Source organism: Babylonia areolata, chromosome 15 (genome assembly GCF_041734735.1).
Source record: "Babylonia areolata isolate BAREFJ2019XMU chromosome 15, ASM4173473v1, whole genome shotgun sequence".
Classification (NCBI taxonomy): domain Eukaryota; kingdom Metazoa; phylum Mollusca; class Gastropoda; order Neogastropoda; family Buccinidae; genus Babylonia; species Babylonia areolata.
This window is the reverse complement of record NC_134890.1, coordinates 34880790-34900007: the sequence shown is the minus strand read 5'-3', so window position 1 is coordinate 34900007 and position 19218 is coordinate 34880790. Positions and strand designations below refer to the sequence as shown.

At 39.0% G+C, this 19218-nt stretch overlaps 2 protein-coding genes across 6 annotated transcripts in view; one reads left to right on the top strand and one right to left on the bottom strand.

Moving 5' to 3' along the window:
- LOC143290601 (transcription factor CP2-like) overlaps positions 1-13205 on the bottom strand; it is a 66852-nt gene extending 53647 nt beyond the window's left edge. For 2 of the 5 annotated variants that reach the window (XR_013056420.1, XM_076600191.1), the window contains exons 1-3: positions 13034-13205; positions 5753-6202; positions 202-375 (exon numbers count right to left, since the gene is read on the bottom strand). Coding sequence is in view for 4 of the 5 variants with exons in the window: in XM_076600191.1 (XP_076456306.1) it covers positions 202-375; positions 5753-6202; positions 13034-13092 (683 nt within the window). In the remaining variant the exon portion in view is untranslated. Of the gene's footprint in view, positions 1-201; positions 376-2672; positions 2738-5752; positions 6203-12695; positions 12729-12825; positions 12923-13033 lie in introns of those variants that run through there. The other 3 variants (XM_076600192.1, XM_076600193.1, XM_076600194.1) reach the window with 3 other exon arrangements.
- A 296-nt stretch (positions 13206-13501) lies between these two features.
- LOC143290600 (DDB1- and CUL4-associated factor 17-like) overlaps positions 13502-19218 on the top strand; it is a 45805-nt gene continuing 40088 nt past the window's right edge. The window contains exons 1-3 of the mRNA XM_076600190.1: positions 13502-13698; positions 15784-15845; positions 18998-19042. Coding sequence (XP_076456305.1) covers positions 13585-13698; positions 15784-15845; positions 18998-19042 — 221 coding nt within the window. The 5' untranslated portion in view covers positions 13502-13584. The remainder of the gene's footprint in view (positions 13699-15783; positions 15846-18997; positions 19043-19218) is intronic.

Genomic DNA, 19218 nt, shown 5'->3' with positions numbered 1-19218 from the left:
GTCGTTGTTGATGTTGATGTTGCTTTTAATATGTTTAATTCCTTTCTCTCTCTCCTACACATACATACATACATACATATATATATATATATATATATATGGTATTTAAAAAAAAAATTTATTGATGGCTTGATGAAAAAAAGCAACTGTTGCTTGTCAATTTACCATCATGAATTAAAATCTTGACTTGACTTGACTTACCTCATGTTGTAGCTGGAGGTGCCCAGTTCAGTCCCCAGACCAGAAAAAGAACCATCAAAGTCGGCCGCCAGACCGCCGACAATGTCCCAGGCCGTCATGGGGTGGGAGATCTTGGTCCTCTTCCCAGCACCCCCACCTGCATCCTCCCAGGCACAGTTCGTCTCCTGCTGGTCACTGGGCAACAGGGAAATGCTGTACTGAATGTACGTCAAACAGCACAATTAAATGAATAGTTAAGGTTGAAAGTTGAATGTCCCATAGCCTTTTCTGCCCATTGGGGCAGTGAATTCACATTAACATTGTCTAGGACTTGGCACAGAGAGGTGGGGCAGGGAATTCACATCAACATTGTCTAGGACTTGGCACAGACAGGTGGGGCAGTGAATTCACATTAACATTGTCTCGGACTTGGCACAGAGAGGTGGGGCAGTGAATTCACATCAACATTGTCTAGGACTTGGAACAGACAGGTGGGGCAGTGAATTCACATTAACATTGTCTCGGACTTGGCACAGAGAGGTGGGGCAGGGAATTCACATCAACATTGTCTAGGACTTGGCACAGAGAGGTGGGGCAGGGAATTCACATCAACATTGTCTAGGGCTTGGCACAGACAGGTGGGGCAGGGAATTCACATCAACATTGTCTAGGGCTTGGCACAGACAGGTGGGGCAGTGAATTCACATCAACATTGTCTAGGACTTGGCACAGACAGGTGGGGCAGGGAATTCACATCAACATTGTCTAGGACTTGGAACAGAGAGGTGGGGCCCAGTCTTCTGCTTCCACTGTTCCCAGACTGAAGTCAGGTACCTACTCACACCTGGGTAAAATGTGGAAAATAGAGTGAAGTGCATTTCCCAAAAATACAATACCAGAAATGGGGCATCAAACTCATATCACTGGTGAACACTGGATCTAACAGCTAACTGACTCTGCAACAATGCCTCCTAAATGAACAGTTCACTCTCAAACATTAAAGTACACTTAGACTGAGGACTGTAGTGTAGTAAGAGAAAAACAACAACAAACAACCATACAGAAAAGCCATAACAAAAACAGTAACACCACTAAACAACATACCATACTTATTTCCCACATAGTTTATTTGAGTAAATCTCACCAGATATCAACTTTCATCTTCAGTGCAAACTGAAACTGAAAGTAAATGGATTGCAAGTGTGACTGAATAAAAGGAGGTGGGGGAAAGGTGTGGGGGAGGCCTATGCTTAATGAGTGCTCTTGTATGAAGTACTGATTCATCTCACCAGGTCTTGACCAAAGAACTAGGAAGGGACACAACTCTTCAACTTGTGACTTCACTAAAAGTCAGCTTCTTTCTTTTCTTTTTTCTTTTTTTTGTTGTTGTACACCTAGCTGTACATTTGGTTTTGGCTGACAACTCTGCAAGTATTCAATTGTTATAGATAGCTGTACATTTGGTTTTGGCTCACAACTCTGCAAGTATTCAATTGTTATAGATGTCTTCAGTGTCAGTTTGTCAGCTAAAACCTCCCTGATAAGTATCACACAATTCAAAGTTGTCTACAGTGTCAGTGTGCATGTCGGCTGAACCTTCCTGACAATATTGCACAGGCTGTAATCCTTGCTGTGATGAACCAAGTAATGATACCAAGTCCCTTTCAGGTTTTCTTCTTCTTCTTCCTGTAATGTCAATCGGTCATTGCCCAGCTTTACTGACCTTTAGGGGTCTGTGCAGCGCTTGTTCAGTGGATGGGAAAAAGGACAGAGAGAAAGCCTAACATTTTTTTTTAAATCATTGTAAGGACAGAGAGAAAGCCTAACATTTTTTTTAAATCATTGTAAAAGATTATCATATCATGATGAGTACATGTCATTAACATTTTGTGAAAAATCTAACATAACCTTTGATTCACCCACCCCCCTCACAGATCTCTTTACAATACAGACCTGCACCATCACTCAGTCATCATCACATTATGAATTATCTGCAGCAATGAAGGAATTTCTCCCACCTACCCCACATTATGTGTCACATATGTATACTGTAACCACTACAAAACTGTGTATGTGCGTGGGCGCACACACACACGTCACTACACGTGTGTGAATGTCACGTGTGTGTGTGTGTGAATGTGTGTGTGTGTGTGAATGCGCGCGCACAGGCACGTTCACGTGCGTTACAACACACTGCAAATGACCATCCACGCAGTCACACTCAGAAATGGACTCGTGCATCACTGTCAATGCGTGCGTGCGTGCGTGCGTGCGTGGGTGCGAGCGCCCCCCCCTCCCCCCCTGCGTATGTGTGTGCGTGGTGTGCGAGCACGCGTGTGTGTGTATGTGTATGTGCGTGCATTTCACCGCATTCGCGGATTCAGAATGCATTTTAACGCCAGTCAGCGTGGCCGACAGCCTCTTTCAGTCAAGTTCAAAACAATGCGAATAAAGATCGATCAGTTTTCGGTTGACAGAAAGCCTGCCCTCACCTTTCTGTTGAGCAAATCATAATCAAACTCTGACAAACACAACACGCACTTTCCAAAACTGACCAAAACAATGGCGCTTCAAGAAAAGGGCTTTAACTCTCTCACCCCATCCAAAAATAGATGTCAACGAAGTTCATGGCCGTCCGAACAACACATGCGAAGTTAACGGAGACCGACTACTTTCGATAGTTAGTCTCACTCAGATATGTATGTTTACATCTCTAATGCAGGTCAGAGATAAGGTCTCGTTTAAATAGTGACCGAAATCGTCTAGCGATGGCATGGAGAAAAAAAAAAAAAAAAAAAAAGAGAGGAGAAAACCCGCTGACCGAGATTTCAGGGACAGCGAAAAGGGAAAGAGGCAGACGGCGTTGTGGTGCGATGTCATCATGCACTGTTGATAGTGGAAGTGAGGGGGGCGGGGAAACAACCGAACGCTCATCAATACTGATTTTGAGCAGGCGTCTGACAAAGATACCTTGACGAGCACACACACACACACACAAACACACACACACACACATTCTTCAGATTGAGTAGCCACTATCAACATGGTGGTCATTTTTATATACCCCCCAAAATTTTTGGGGGGTTATTTTCACCTGGGATTTTTTATTTTATATTTTTTAAAAATTTTTTTAACTCTTGGTGGTGGGGGGGATGAGAAAAAAACTTGCAATTGTCTGTCTGTCTGTCTGTCTCTTGTGTGTGTGTACTCCAACAGGTGTCCTGGGATTAAAATCACTATTCTATGTATATTTACAAATAATTGTAGTCATTTAAATAGAAGTTCAGATTTTGGTTCTCTGGGCCTACACACACACACACAAAGTTTGAGATGTTTGGATGGGTTGATGAAAGTGGTGTTCAATGGATACTGGTATTCACTTCCTGATTATGTTTGCTTTGAACATCCACCCACTAAATGGTTCATTCATTCCCTGATAAGTTTAAATCAATGAATTGACAGTGCAATAAAAGTGATTGGAGCAACAACCAGTGTTTGTTGTGAAACACACTTGCTAATGGAGACAAATACAACTAAGGTACCTGCCGGAGTCTGCACTAGTTGGGTCACGGTTAAGTATGTGTAATTAAACTAAGGTTATCAAGGGTGAGTATCTATTGCCGATCCATCAACCGTGTTTGGTTTGTTGTTTACTTCTTTTTTTTTTTTAATCACCCCACTGATTGGTACAATCAAGTATTTAATGATAATACAAAGATATATCTATATCTCTACAACTCTTGGCAAATTAATGATATCATCATGACATACTTCAAAATGGACTGAATAAACTGTACACCAGGTTGAAGATTGTGAAAGATACTTGTACGACTGTATCTTGAAGACACAAATATGCTATGGCATCCCTAAATAAAAAGCAGTCTGTTTCTGTCTGTAGAGCATGCACACTGGTAACAAGTCTGGATGGAGGCATGCAAAATGTGACCGAAATTTTGAAGAAAGACTAAAGCATCTCAAAAACCATGTCTCACAACACAACAGACAGTATCTCACAACAGAACACATCAGACTGAAGGCTACCTTACAACAGTAACCAGTCATAACTGAGGCCTACACAGACCTATGGATACACACCTAATGGTTATCAGACGACATATCTATGGATACACACCTAATGGTCAGCAGTTGATCGGATGATATATGTATGGATACACACCTAATGGTCGGCAGTTGATCAGACAATATATGTACGGATACACACCTAATGGTCAGCAGTTGATCTGACAATATATGTATGGATACACACCTAATGGTCAGCAGTTGATCTGACAATATATGTACGGATACACACCTAATGGTCAGCAGTTGATCAGACAATATATGTACAGATACACACCTAATGGCTTGCAGTTGATCTGACAATATATGTATGGATACACACCTAATGGCTAGCAGTTGATCTGACAATATTTGTACAGATACACACCTAATGGTCAGCAGTCAATTGGACAATATATGTATGGATACACACCTAATGGTCAGCAGTTGTTTGGACAATATATGTACGGATACACACCTAATGGTCAGCAGTCGATTGGACAATATATGTATGGATACACACCTAATGGTTAACAGTCAATCGGACGATATATCTATGGATACACACCTTGTGGTTAACAGTCAATCGGACGATATATCTATGGATACACACCTTGTGGTTAACAGTCAATCGGACGATATATCTATGGATACACACCTTGTGGTTAACAGTCAATTGGACGATATATCTATGGATACACACCTTGTGGTTAACAGTCAATTGGACGATATATCTATGGATACACACCTGATGGTTAACAGTCAATCGGACGATATATCTATGGATACACACCTTGTGGTTAACAGTCAATTGGACGATATATGTATGGATACACACCTAATGGTTAACAGTCAATCGGGCGATATATCTATGGACACACAACTTGTGGTTAACAGTCAATTGGACGATATATCTATGGATACACACCTGATGGTTAACAGTCAATCGGATGATATATCTATGGATACACACCTTATGGTTAACAGTCAATTGGACGATATATCTATGGATACACACCTTGTGGTTAACAGTCAATCGGATGATATATCTATGGATACACACCTGATGGTTAACAGTCAATTGGACGATATATCTATGGATACACACCTGATGGTTAACAGTCAATCGGATGATATATCTATGGATACACACCTGATGGTTAACAGTCAATTGGACGATATATCTATGGATACACACCTTGTGGTTAACAGTCAATTGGGCGATATATCTATGGATACACACCTGATGGTTAACAGTCAATCGGACGATATATCTATGGATACACACCTTGTGGTTAACAGTCAATTGGACGATATATCTATAGATACACACCTGATGGTTAACAGTCAATTGGACGATATATCTATGGATACACACCTGATGGTTAACAGTCAATTGGGCGATATATCTATGGATACACACCTTGTGGTTAACAGTCAATCGGACGATATATCTATGGATACACACCTGATGGTTAACAGTCAATTGGATGATATATCTATGGATACACACCTAATGGTCAGCAGTCGATCGGATGATATATCTCCCAAAGTATCAGCCCAGCTGGACGCAGACTGCCCAAAACAGGAAAACCCGTTTTCAATGTCTGAGAAGGACAGCACTTTGAGCTTCATGCCTTTGCCCCGTTTCGATGTCTTCCCGCCCTTCACGTTGTGTTCTGCCGACGCACTACCGCCGCCTTTCAGAGACCCTCGCCGCTCACGCTCAGAGGTAGTGCCAGAACGAGGTGCCGAGGAAGACATTGAGGGACTGGAGGCAACTCTGTTGAAGCTGAAGGGGTTGGTGGTGCCGTTGATGGAGGAGATGATGTGCGCCATGCCTGCCATGGTCAGGGGGCCGGCAGGGCAGGCGGGGGACGTGGCCAATGCCGGACTGTCTGTGCCGCTGTCCTGGCTGCGAACACTTCTGGTTTCTATGTCTGTTGAGGGAGACAACTGGTCACTGAAACATTGGAGAAGAAATTATGCTGTGAACACTTCTGGTTTCTGTCTGTTGAGGGAGACAACTGGTCACTGAAACATTTGAGAAGAAATTATGCTGCGAACACTTCTGGTTTCTATTTTCTATGTCTGTTGATAGAGACAGCTGGTCACTGAAACACTGGAGAAGAAATTATGCTGTGAACACTTCTGGTTTCTATTTTCTATGTCTGTTGATAGAGACAACTGGTCACTGAAACACTGGAGAAGAAATTATGCTGTGAACACTTCTGGTTTCTGTCTGTTGAGAGAGACAGCTGGTCACTGAAACACTGGAGAAGAAATTATGCTGTGAACACTTCTGGTTTCTGTCTGTTGAGAGAGACAGCTGGTCACTGAAACACTGGAGAAGAAATTATGCTGTGAACACTTCTGGTTTCTGTCTGTTGATAGAGACAGCTGGTCACTGAAACACTGGAGAAGAAATTATGCTGCGAACACTTCTGGTTTCTATTTTCTATGTCTGTTGAGGGGGTCAACTGGTAACTGAAAGTAACATTGGAAAATAAATGAAAAAGAGATCTGAAGTGGATGAAAATAAATTATGCTACACAATTATGAATTAACATAACTTCTTTCCTTTTCTTCTTCTCCCAAAAATCTACTGCTCATGCTTGGATTAAAAGGCAGCAAGAATTAATTATGTGAACAAGCTGAGATAAATGGAGCTGGAGTGAATTATTTTTGTTGTCAAAACTGTATCACTAAACAAGGAATGAATTAACTGCTACTTGCAAAAGGTACACAACCCTGCACTCATGTTACAGTGTTTCTATCAATCTTTAACTGCTACTTGCAATAAGTGCACAGCCCTGCACTCATGTTACAGTGTTTCTATCAATCTATCTGAAAGTATGTTTTCAATGCCATGTGTACTTCATGTGTGCCACATTTGAGCTCATGTGACTGGGAAAGTAGGCCACCAAACTGTTTTATTAAACAAAGAACAAACATAAACACATTAATTGGTATCAATCAAGGTGCCCTGCCCTGCACTAAAGTTACACTAGTTACAGTGTTTCTATCAGAATAATCTTTGTCACATGCTTCATGTGTGTCACATTTGAGCTCATGTGACTGAGGAAAGTAGGTGAAAGGCACACATAAGATATACAAAAGGCAGACAATATTGTAAGACAGACTTCAGATATCTGGACAAGGATGAAACGTCTCCCTGAAAGATATACAAAAGGCAGACAATATTGTAAGACAGACTTCGGATATCTGGACAAGGATGAAACGTCTCCCTGAAAGATATACAAAAGGCAGACAATATTGTAAGACGGACTTCAGATATCTGGACAAGGATGAAACGTCTCCCTGAAAGATATACAAAAGGCAGACAATATTGTAAGACGGACTTCAGATATCTGGAAAAGGATGAAACGTCTCCCTGAAAGATATACAAAAGGCAGACAATATTGTAAGACAGACTTCAGATATCTGGACAAGGATGAAACGTCTCCCTGAAAGATATACAAAAGGCAGACAATATTGTAAGACGGACTTCAGATATCTGGACAAGGATGAAACGTCTCCCTGAAAGATATACAAAAGGCAGACAATACTGTAAGACAGACATAAGATATCTGGACAAGGATGAAACGTCTCCCTGAAAGATATACAAAAGGCAGACAATATTGTAAGACGGACTTCAGATATCTGGACAAGGATGAAACGTCTCCCTGAAAGATATACAAAAGGCAGACAATATTGTAAGACGGACTTCAGATATCTGCATAAGGATGAAACGTCTCCCTGAAAGATATACTAAAGGCAGACAATATTGTAAGACAGACTTCAGATATCTGGACAAGGATGAAACGTCTCCCTGAAAGATATACAAAAGGCAGACAATATTGTAAGACGGACTTCAGATATCTGGACAAGGATGAAACGTCTCCCTGAAAGATATACAAAAGGCAGACAATATTGTAAGACAGACATAAATCTGATAAGGATGAAACGTCCCCTGAAAGATATACAAAAGGCAGACAATATTGTAAGACAGACTTCAGATATCTGGAAAAGGATGAAACGTCTCCCTGAAAGATATACAAAAGGCAGACAATATTGTAAGACAGACATAAGATATCTGGACAAGGATGAAACGTCTCCCTGAAAGATATACAAAAGGCAGACAATACTGTAAGACAGACATAAGATATCTGGACAAGGATGAAACGTCTCCCTGAATCTAGCAGTGGGAAGCAGGGAATAATGTGGCAGATGTACTACAAAAAAAGAAGAAGAAAAGACCTGACTGGTCACAGAGATAAATGTGGGCCTGCATCGTGACAGCCAATCACAGATGTGCAATCATATTCTTAATTTAGTTTTTAAAAAATTGATTTGACTGGTCACAGAATTACACTTGGGCATGCATCGTGACAACCAATCACTGATGTGTAATCATATTCTTAATTTTGTTTTTAAAAAATTCACTTGACTGGTCACAGAATTACATGTGGGCTTGCATCGTAACAGCCAATCACATACATGCAATCATGTTCTTAATTTTTTTTTTTTTTTTAATTCCACCATGAAGAAAACATGCAGACAGAAGAAAAAGAGACATTAAATTATGGCATCTTGCTCTCCCATGTGCAACATACAATTTATTAGCACATATAAAACTAGGAGAACCCACAGCAACAAAAGGGTTGTCCTTGGCAACACTGTGCAGAAAATTCCACACTGGTAATAACAGAAATACAACTGCAGACAGGAAACACAAAAAAAAAGTGGGTGGTGGTGGAGTGTGGCCATGTGTTTTCCCTGGGGAGAGCAGTCTGAATTTCACACAAAGAAATCTGTTGTGACAAAGTAATACAATACAATGCAGTGCAATTCAAAGACAGCAACCAAAAGTTTTCAAAGAGAAATCTCTTGTGACTGAAATAAAATACACAAAAAACACAATACAATACAACACATTACAATACAGACATTTGACTATTCTTTCCGATGTCAGCCAGAATAATCTTTAGTGAAAAACAATAAAACGAAAACAGTCTATTATAGATAGGTTATCTGTGCTTTTTTCAGGAAACAGTGGGTGACTTGCAGGAGTTCTGCTATATTTGTCAGAACTACAGACCAACTCCTTCAGTACCATTTATCTCCACACCTTTGAGGTGCATGTGGGGCAATGCCATTGCCCTATCCAGTCACAAACAATTGTGTTGTATTGCATTGTAGTTTGTACTGTGCTGTATTGTATTGTACTGGATTGTACTGTATTGTACTGTACTGTACTGTACTGCATTGTACTGTATTATCTGTGTTGTATTGTACTGTATGGTATTGTAATGTAATGTATTGTACTACATTTTGTCACAAGAGAATCCTCTGTGTGAAATCCGGGCTGCTCTCCCCAGGTCCAGGGGAGTGTCCCCACCCAACTTTTTTTCTGCCTGCAAGTGTACTTGTTTCCCTATCAAAGTGAACTTTTCTGCAGAACTGGGACAGTTGTAGGCTCTTTTACATGCGCTAGGTACATGCTACACATGGGACTTCTGTTCATCATCTCACCAGAATGACTAGCAACCAGGCCACAACTCAAGGTTTCATGGAGATGGAAAATAGTGGCAGTGTGCAATCGATTACATGTGCCCAGATTCTTTCACATCCGATGCAGACGTGATACCACAAGGCCACCACTCTGAACAAACACTTTGATACATGTCTGCTCCATTTCAGTCACAGACAGATAACACTGCTCAATGCACTTCACAAGTCAACAGCATGAGCAGGTGGAAGTTCAAATCAATCTTTACAGGGTTTTTGTTTTGTTCCTTTTTATCACAGAAGTGTTACAAGGACTGATAAAAAATTGTTTGGTACAATGTGTACAAACTCTGTGTGTGTGTGTGAAGAATTTAAAGATAAAAAAAACCCCAACCAAACACACACTTGACTGTGGTTGAAAAAAACTAAAAGATTTAGGATGACCGTACAAAAATGCTATCTGGTACTGAAGTGCTATCAACTTCATATTTCTTATTCATTAAGTATATATATACAAATATATTCATGATGAGTGGAAAGTGAGGATTTTATGCTGGTATTTCCTTGGCCTCTTGACTGAGATAGGCAACCAAAGCTAAGTACAAACATATTCCACTGTATTTACTACAAAACAAGAGCCTCTGTCTTGCACTGCATTGTACTGACAGGAAAATAGGAGAAAGGTGGCAAAATGGTTAAGATAATGATCTGCCAATAGTGTCAGTGAGGTTCTGGGTTTGGATCCCAGTCTCACCCTTTTCCTACAGTTTAACCAAAAAGTCAAACTGTGTCCATCTAGTCAATCAGATGAGACCATAAACTGAGCTCCCATGTGCAGCATGCACTTGGCACACTGAAAAAGAACCCTTGGCAACATAACTGTTGTCCTCTGGCAAAATTCTGTAGAAGAAATCCACTCTGATTAGTACACAAATGTACACATGCACTCAAGGCCTGAAACTGAGAAGAAAATGGCACTGTTAAAGTTTACACCCCACCCCCACCTTCTTCAGAATGTTTCTGGGATGGTAATCTTCAGGCTATATCACCTGATAGGGGTGTTAAATTAAAGTTAAACCAAAATCAACAAATCTCCCTGCCAAGGAAAACTAAACTTGATGATTCTCTGCATTTCTGTTTCTGTGTATGTGATTTACTGGTTACAAAGTCTTGTCATCTTCAGAGTTGTCATTGTCAGCCAAGTTTGGAGATTGATATGATAAGAAAACTGATTTTCACCCAAGGTTGCAGTCATTTTTGACTCACTTGTGTAATCAAAGTGAGTCTATATTTTAACCTGGTGTTCGGTTGTCTGTGTGTGTGTGTGTGTGTGTCCGTGGTAAACTTTAACATTGACATTTTCTCTGCAACTACTTTGTCAGTTGACACCAAATTTGGCATAAAAATAGGAAAAATTCAGTTCTTTCCAGTCATCTTGTTTAAAACAATATTGCGCCTCTGGGATGGGCACGAAAAAATAAAGAATGAAGCCTAATTATATGCAAACTGCATTTACTGTTATATTTATATTTTTTGTATTCTCTAAACTTGGCACTTTGATATGATATTCGACCCAACAGCTAGAGCAGTCATTATTATCATTTTTTGTTTAGACAGGAACTTCTTTTGCTAAGCATGGAAGTTTTATTTATTTTGCAAACGTTTTGGTGCAGATAGTAAAAAAGGGAAATTACTCTGTAATTAATGCTAGGGGACTTAATTTGCTTTAAACTGATCTTTCTCATCTTAAACATTACATTTTGAAACAAGAGAGGCAAGGCCTTCAAGACTCACTTGTGATGCACTTAAAAAAAAAAATCCAAGCTTTTTATGTATTGAGTATAATTTCAAAATGTAATGTTTAAGATGAGAAAGATCAGTTTAAAGCAAACTAAGTTCCCCCAGCAGAGTAATTTCCCTTGTTTTACTGTCTGCACCAAAACGTTTGCAATAAACAAAACTTCCATGCTTAGCAAAATAAGTTTCTGTTTGAACAAAAAATGATAACAATGACAGATCTTTTGTTGGGTCGAATATCAGATCAAAGTGCCAAGTTTAGAGAATACAAAAAATATAAATATAACAGTAAATGCATTATACTCAATACATAAAAAGCTTGGGTTTTAAAAAAAAGTGTATCACAAGGGAGCCTTGAAGACTTTGCCTCTCTTGTTACAAGTTGTTTCAGTCTCAGTTTCAAGAAGGTGTCAATTTGTGCTGACTGATCCATGCAGTACGCTGCACAATATCTGCTTTGAAAAAAGTGAAATGCCTGACCTACGCATAAACACAAGATACTGGTTAGAACCCTGAGTTTGTTGTAGGTGTATATATATATAAAACATTAGGCCGAACAAAATATGGTAAAAAAAAAAGAAAAGAACCCAAAACAACAACAAAAGAACAGATAAGTAAATACACCAAAATGCAATAAAAGTGTAAAACTGAAAGACATACAAAAGGCAAATGCCTTAAACAAAATAAAGACAAAACTGACCAACGTTCAGCAAACCTATGCACACACACACACATACACCCCCACCCCCCGACACACATACATGGGAACACACCACACATGCATGCAAAGACAGATACACACCCTATCAAGTTGTTGCTATCATTTCCTGTTTACTTGTTGGTCTGCTGACAAGGAAACAAACAAGATCAACAGCCTGAATCTATGTCTCAAATTTTAACTAGTTCAAACTTTATACACATTTTTTTTACAGCTCAGCATCTGAACTCCAGGGAAGAGATATAATATATATACTAAAACCAGCCACCACTAAAATGATCGTATACACACACTTTTTTCTGCAGTCATTGTCAACTGTTGTGCGACAATCTAAACGTTTTCAAAATACAGCTTTCCTTTCCATTCATCTGTTTAACTTACAGTGGTTTACAATCAGTATTACATTATCATTACAAAATAACATACTAACCCATTTCTGCTTGTCCAACGCCAAAGTGCATGGCTTTTCTTATGTTTTACACGAGTTGCTTCCCTTCGTCACGCACCTCACTTGAGCATGTCGAAATGAAAACAAAATAATTTAGAACACCAGAACTTACCGAGTAAGTGTCCATGCACACGTTTCTCAACAAAAGCTGCTGGAGTATTGTATGTCAATTTCCAATACAGTCAGACCTTCCCCTGTCTGTTCATCAAACGCACAGCCGAACAAAAGTAAATCCTGGAAGATAAACAAAATGCCTCAAATACAACGAAATACACATCGTTCGTACCACACCCTGAACAGTCCCAATTAAATATTATTACCTCTTTTGCGGAGAACGCCAGCACGTTCCAAAGTAATCGAATTCATCTGCTGCAGCCATTACTGACGATCAGTGAGAATAAAATAAAACAGAAAAAGAACAGTTTTCGTTTTGCACGGTTAACGTTGTTCTGCTTCCAACAGATGTGCACAAAACCTTAGGTGCTCAACGGAGTTACGGTCCTTGACCTACTCAGAGAGAGCTTGACGAAAATTAACTTCATCACTGAAGATTGATTTGCAGTCAGCTGATTTGTGTCAACATTGAGGTAGGCGGGGTCAAAGGTCACGGTATTCGTCAACAACTTTTTTTTTTCTTTTTGTCTTTTTTTAATTTTTTACTCTGAACCAAATACAGTGTATTGTATAAAAAGAAAAGTGAAAAGGAATAAAAAGAATGCAAGATTGGCCAAATAGTTATGTTTCCCCATCTGAGCACGCATTTGTGCTAGCAGCCAGTGTAGATAGCGTCACCTAGTAGACAGAGTTAGAAGTTCGGGAGCAAGAAAAATTGACAATTAAAACAACTTAAACAATTAAAAACAACTTCAATATGTGTGAAGCATTCAAAAAAACAAACGTGCTTTCCTGTTTGATAGAAAGGGAATCGAGTACGAAATGGAACAGGAAAAGAAACCAACAATTGTTGCGAACTGTGGTTTGTGAGGTGAGTGCCTTAATTGTAGGCCATTATTTTTAAACTTCAAAAATCCTGGGCTTTTTTTTTTTCCTTCTTGAACTTAATCACATTCCTTAAAGTGTGCAGTAACAGTGTTCCATAAAGTTTTGTAGTCATGTTACAAAAAAAACTAACTTTCACCGGGGGTAGTGTAAACAAAACAAGCAAAGCTTTTGTTATTTACATTCTTAAAAACCGTTCTCAGTTGAATTTGAAAGAAGAGGTTATGACTAGTATGAGAATAAAATTATTAACAAATAATAGAGTGGGAACTCTCTTATAAACAAGGTGCACATTTTTTTTTTTGTTCTCCAGGATTCCCCCCATCATCTTCTGAAACTCTGGGGGTAAAGAAAAGAACTTATCCCATGACTACAGAAATTTATAATAAGATTTTTGTGTCTGTTAGTGAGAACATCAGTGACCTCTTTCCTGTGGTCACTGGCTATCCTGGAGAACAAAGAAAAAAGGTAGTATATATTCAAGAACATATAGCATGATCAAGAGATAATATAATATCAAAAAGTAACTACAGAAGTCAACAAATACTACAAACTATACTTTACAAAATACACATGCCATTACAGCAGTCCATGTACTTAGGTTTAGAAATTTACGAAGCTCTTATTTTTTCCTTTAATCAGAAGAGTGGAGTTTAAACATATCAACTGTACACCTTTAAGGTCAAATTGTTCATGCCTGTGGTCTTTCCCTAGATGTGTGACATAGTCAAGATGTTGGCCCTGCTCAAGAAGACAGTCCTTGCCGTGTGCTGGATATCAGCAATGCCTGTGGTCCCTGCTGTGTTCAGGTGGTGAAGTCCTGATTATTGGTCCAAGGCTGGTCGTTGCACTGTCTTGTTTCGGTGGCAACAATCCACAAATGGGGGTCATGGGGGGGCGGAGCATGTTCTGGATGACTGACGTCTGGGTGCAAGCATTAAGCCCCCTGGGCTGAGCCAGAACCCAGGCCTCACACAGTAGCAGTCACGTGCTGTCTTGGTTGTTTTATGTGGAAGAAGAGCTGGTAGATTTAACCATGTTGGGGTTTAAGCACTTGTTGGTGCTTACACTTTGAACATCAAGTTTGATTAATTGAAGATATTTTAAATTTAATCTGTCTATTGGAGTTTAACGACCTATTGGTGTTTACACCCTTAAAGTTTGTTCAGTCGGAGTTGTTTAAGCGTTGCTATTTATGTGGTTGGGGTTGTGTGTGTTTCATGGCTCAAGAGTTATATGGATGTGTGGTTGGTGTTGTATTAGGTCTAATCTGATTTATTGAATTTTGTACTTTCAGTTTTGCATAAAGTTTCATAGACCCATATGTTACAAAAAAGTGTCACCAGTAGTTATTATGAACAAAAAAAGCAACAACAACAAAGAAACAAAAGCATACAGCAACGCTTCTTTTTATAATTTATTTTTAATGTTTATTCTTTAAAACAGTTCTCTTTTGAAGAACAGTGGCTATGAGAGTTAGTGATTAACAATTAATAAAGAGTGGTAACTCTTTTCATACACAAGGTACACAATTTCAAGTCAGTACTGCTTTCACAACCAGTTCAGCTAGCACACAGGTAAATTATGATGTTCAAAAAACCTTCAGTACACAACATTAACAGAGTTATGGTCCATGACCTACTGAGAGATCTTGACAAAAGTCAGTTTAATCACTGAAGATTGATATGATGGGTCAAAGGTCATGACCTTTTCACAGGAGACTTGAAGTTGAACCCAGAAAGTCTGTAAATTCAACAGCTAGAACAGTGGAAGCTATTAGAACAGAAATTAAAAATAAAAGTGAAAAAGAATCTGAGAGAGGCCATGCACATACATTTTCCTTGCCTTGAGACATGCATTTGTGGTCCAAAGTGGTGGCCCAGATATACCAGACCAGCATACTTTAGTCTTCTACACAGGCATAACTTTGGTAGCAGGAGAACTGATCATTTTTAGGAGGAATCAGATATTACACCACTTAAATGTGTGAGAAGTGAGAGGATTTTTGTGTGCCCCATGTAAATTTTTATCATGTTCCTTTCATTTACCATCTGAAATGCACTGTTTCCAGCGGAGCTACAAGTTCAGGAATGTGCTGGCAGAGCCTTCTGTTGAAGCCACATTAGTCTCCAGGTAAGTTAGGAATAGAGCCTTTAATCAGTGTCCAGGTAAGTTAGGAATAGAGCCTTTAATCAGTGTCCAGGTAAGTTAGGAATAGAGCCTTTGATCAGTGTCCAGGTAAGTTAGGAATAGAGCCTTTAATCAGTGTCCAGGTAAGTTGGGAATAGAGCCTTTAATCAGTGTCCAGGTAAGTTAGGAATAGAGCCTTTAATCAGTGTCCAGGTAAGTTAGGAATAGAGCCTTTGATCAGTGTCCAGGTAAGTTAGGAATAGAGCCTTTGATCAGTGTCCAGGTAAGTTAGGAATAGAGCCTTTAATCAGTGTCCAGATAAGTTAGGAATAGAGCCTTTAATCAGTGTCCAGGTAAGTTAGGAATAGAGCCTTTAATCAGTGTCCAGGTAAGTTAGGAATAGAGCCTTTGATCAGTGTCCAGGTAAGTTAGGAATAGAGCCTTTAATCAGTGTCCAGGTAAGTTAGGAATAGAGCCTTTGATCAGTGTCCAGGTAAGTTAGGAATAGAGCCTTTGATCAGTGTCCAGGTAAGTTAGAAATAGAGCCTTTGATCAGTGTCCAGGTAAGTTAGGAATAGAGCCTTTAATCAGTGTCCAGGTAAGTTAGGAATAGAGCCTTGAATCAGTGTCCAGGTAAGTTAGGAATAGAGCCTTTGATCAGTGTCCAGGTAAGTTAGGAATAGAGCCTTTAATCAGTGTCCAGGTAAGTTAGGAATAGAGCCTTTGATCAGTGTCCAGGTAAGTTAGGAATAGAGCCTTTGATCAGTGTCCAGGTAAGTTAGGAATAGAGCCTTTGATCAGTGTCCAGGTAAGTTAGGAATAGAGCCTTTGATCAGTGTCCAGGTAAGTTAGGAATAGAGCCTTTAATCAGTGTCCAGGTAAGTTAGGAATAGAGCCTTCTGAATTGCCAGCATCATTGTTGAGGTAAATTATGAATAAATAACAGTTGAACTTGAAGAGCCAGCAGTGATCAGGTTATCATCTTTGATGTCTTGTTTGAGAATCTTTATTTGATTTTTGCCCAACGTTTTCTCTGATCAGTTTAATGTAACATTTCAGAGGACTTTATGCTGTGTTGGATATAACTTGTTAAACGTTTGGCAGGTGGGTGTTCCATTCTGTCCTTGTTTGTTTTATGCTTTAGTTTTAATTATTCAACTTTTGTTTGTGTTAATTATGCTTAACTTGTTGAAGATATGGTGTGTGTTGTTTGAAGGACATGTTGACTGAAGTCTATGATATGATGATGATGGCTGTGTAAACCAATAACACTGCTAAACACTGAAGTCTGTGATATATAATGTTGATGTCTGTGTAAACCAATAACACTGCTAAGCACTTAAGTCTGTGATATATAATGTTGATGTCTGTGTAAACCAATAACACTGCTAAACACTGAAGTCTATGATATGATGATGATGTCTGTGTAAACCAATAACACTGCTAAGCACTTAAGTCTGTGATATATAATGTTGATGTCTGTGTAAACCAATAACACTGCTAAACACTGAAGTCTATGATATGATGATGATGTCTGTGTAAACCAATAACACTGCTAAGCACTGAAGTCTGTGATATATAATGTTGATGTCTGTGTAAACCAATAACACTGGTGAACACTGAAGTCTGTGATATATAATGTTGATGTCTGTGTAAACCAATAACACTGCTAAGCACTTAAGTCTGTGATATATAATGTTGATGTCTGTGTAAACCAATAACACTGCTAAGCACTTAAGTCTGTGATATATAATGTTGATGTCTGTGTAAACCAATAACACTGGTGAACACTGAAGTCTGTGATATATAATGTTGATGTCTGTGTAAACCAATAACACTGCTAAGCACTTAAGTCTGTGATATATAATGTTGATGTCTGTGTAAACCAATAACACTGGTGAACACTGAAGTCTGTGATATATAATGATGATGTCTGTGTTAACCAATAACACTGCTAAACACTGAAGTCTGTGATATATAATGTTGATGTCTGTGTTAACCAATAACACTGGTGAACACTGAAGTCTGTGATATATAATGTTGATGTCTGTGTAAACCAATAACACTGGTGAACACTGAAGTCTGTGATATATAATGATGATGTCTGTGTAAACCAATAACACTGGTGAACACTGAAGTCTGTGATATATAACGATGATATCTGTGAAAATCAATAACACTGGTGAACACTGAAGTCTGTGATATATAATGATGATGTCTGTGAAAATCAATAACACTGCTAAACACTGAAGTCTCTGATATATAATGATGATGTCTGTGAAAATCAATAACACTGGTAAACACTGAAGTCTCTGATATATAATGATGATGTCTGTGAAAATCAATAACACTGCTAAACACTGAAGTCTGTGATATATAATGTTGATGTCTGTGTAAACCAATAACACTGCTAAACACTGAAGTCTGTGATATATAATGATGATGTCTGTGTAAACCAATAACACTGCTAAACACTGAAGTCTGTGATATATAATGTTGATGTCTGTGTAAACCAATAACACTGGTGAACACTGAAGTCTGTGATATATAATGATGATGTCTGTGTAAACCAATAACACTGCTAAACACTGAAGTCTGTGATATATAATGTTGATGTCTGTGTAAACCAATAACACTGGTGAACACTGAAGTCTGTGATATATAATGATGATGTCTGTGTAAATCAATAACACTGCTAAACACTGAAGTCTGTGATATATAATGTTGATGTCTGTGTAAACCAATAACACTGGTGAACACTGAAGTCTGTGATATATAATGTTGATGTCTGTGTAAACCAATAACACTGGTGAACACTGAAGTCTGTGATATATAACGATGATATCTGTGAAAATCAATAACACTGCTAAACACTGAAGTCTGTGATATATAATGATGATGTCTGTGAAAATCAATAACACTGCTAAACACTGAAGTCTCTGATATATAATGATGATGTCTGTGAAAATCAATAACACTGGTGAACACTGAAGTCTGTGATATATAATGATGATGTCTGTGTAAATCAATAACACTGCTAAACACTGAAGTCTGTGATGGTGATGTCCGTGTTAACCAATAACACTGAAGTCTGTGATATATGATGGTGATGTCCGTGTTAACCAATAACACTGCTGAACACCGATGTTCTTCAGGGAAGGCGTTATTGTGATAGATGGAGGACACTTGGTGTATGAAGGGTGAGTACTCTTTAGGTTTATTTTCACACACACACACACACACACACACACACACACACACACACACGCCTGCATGCATGCACAAGCACAAGCACACACGCCTTCACACAGACATGTGTCTTGGCAAGTGTGTCTGATAGTTTGAGTGCTTGTGGGTGCGTGTTCTCTCTGTGTCT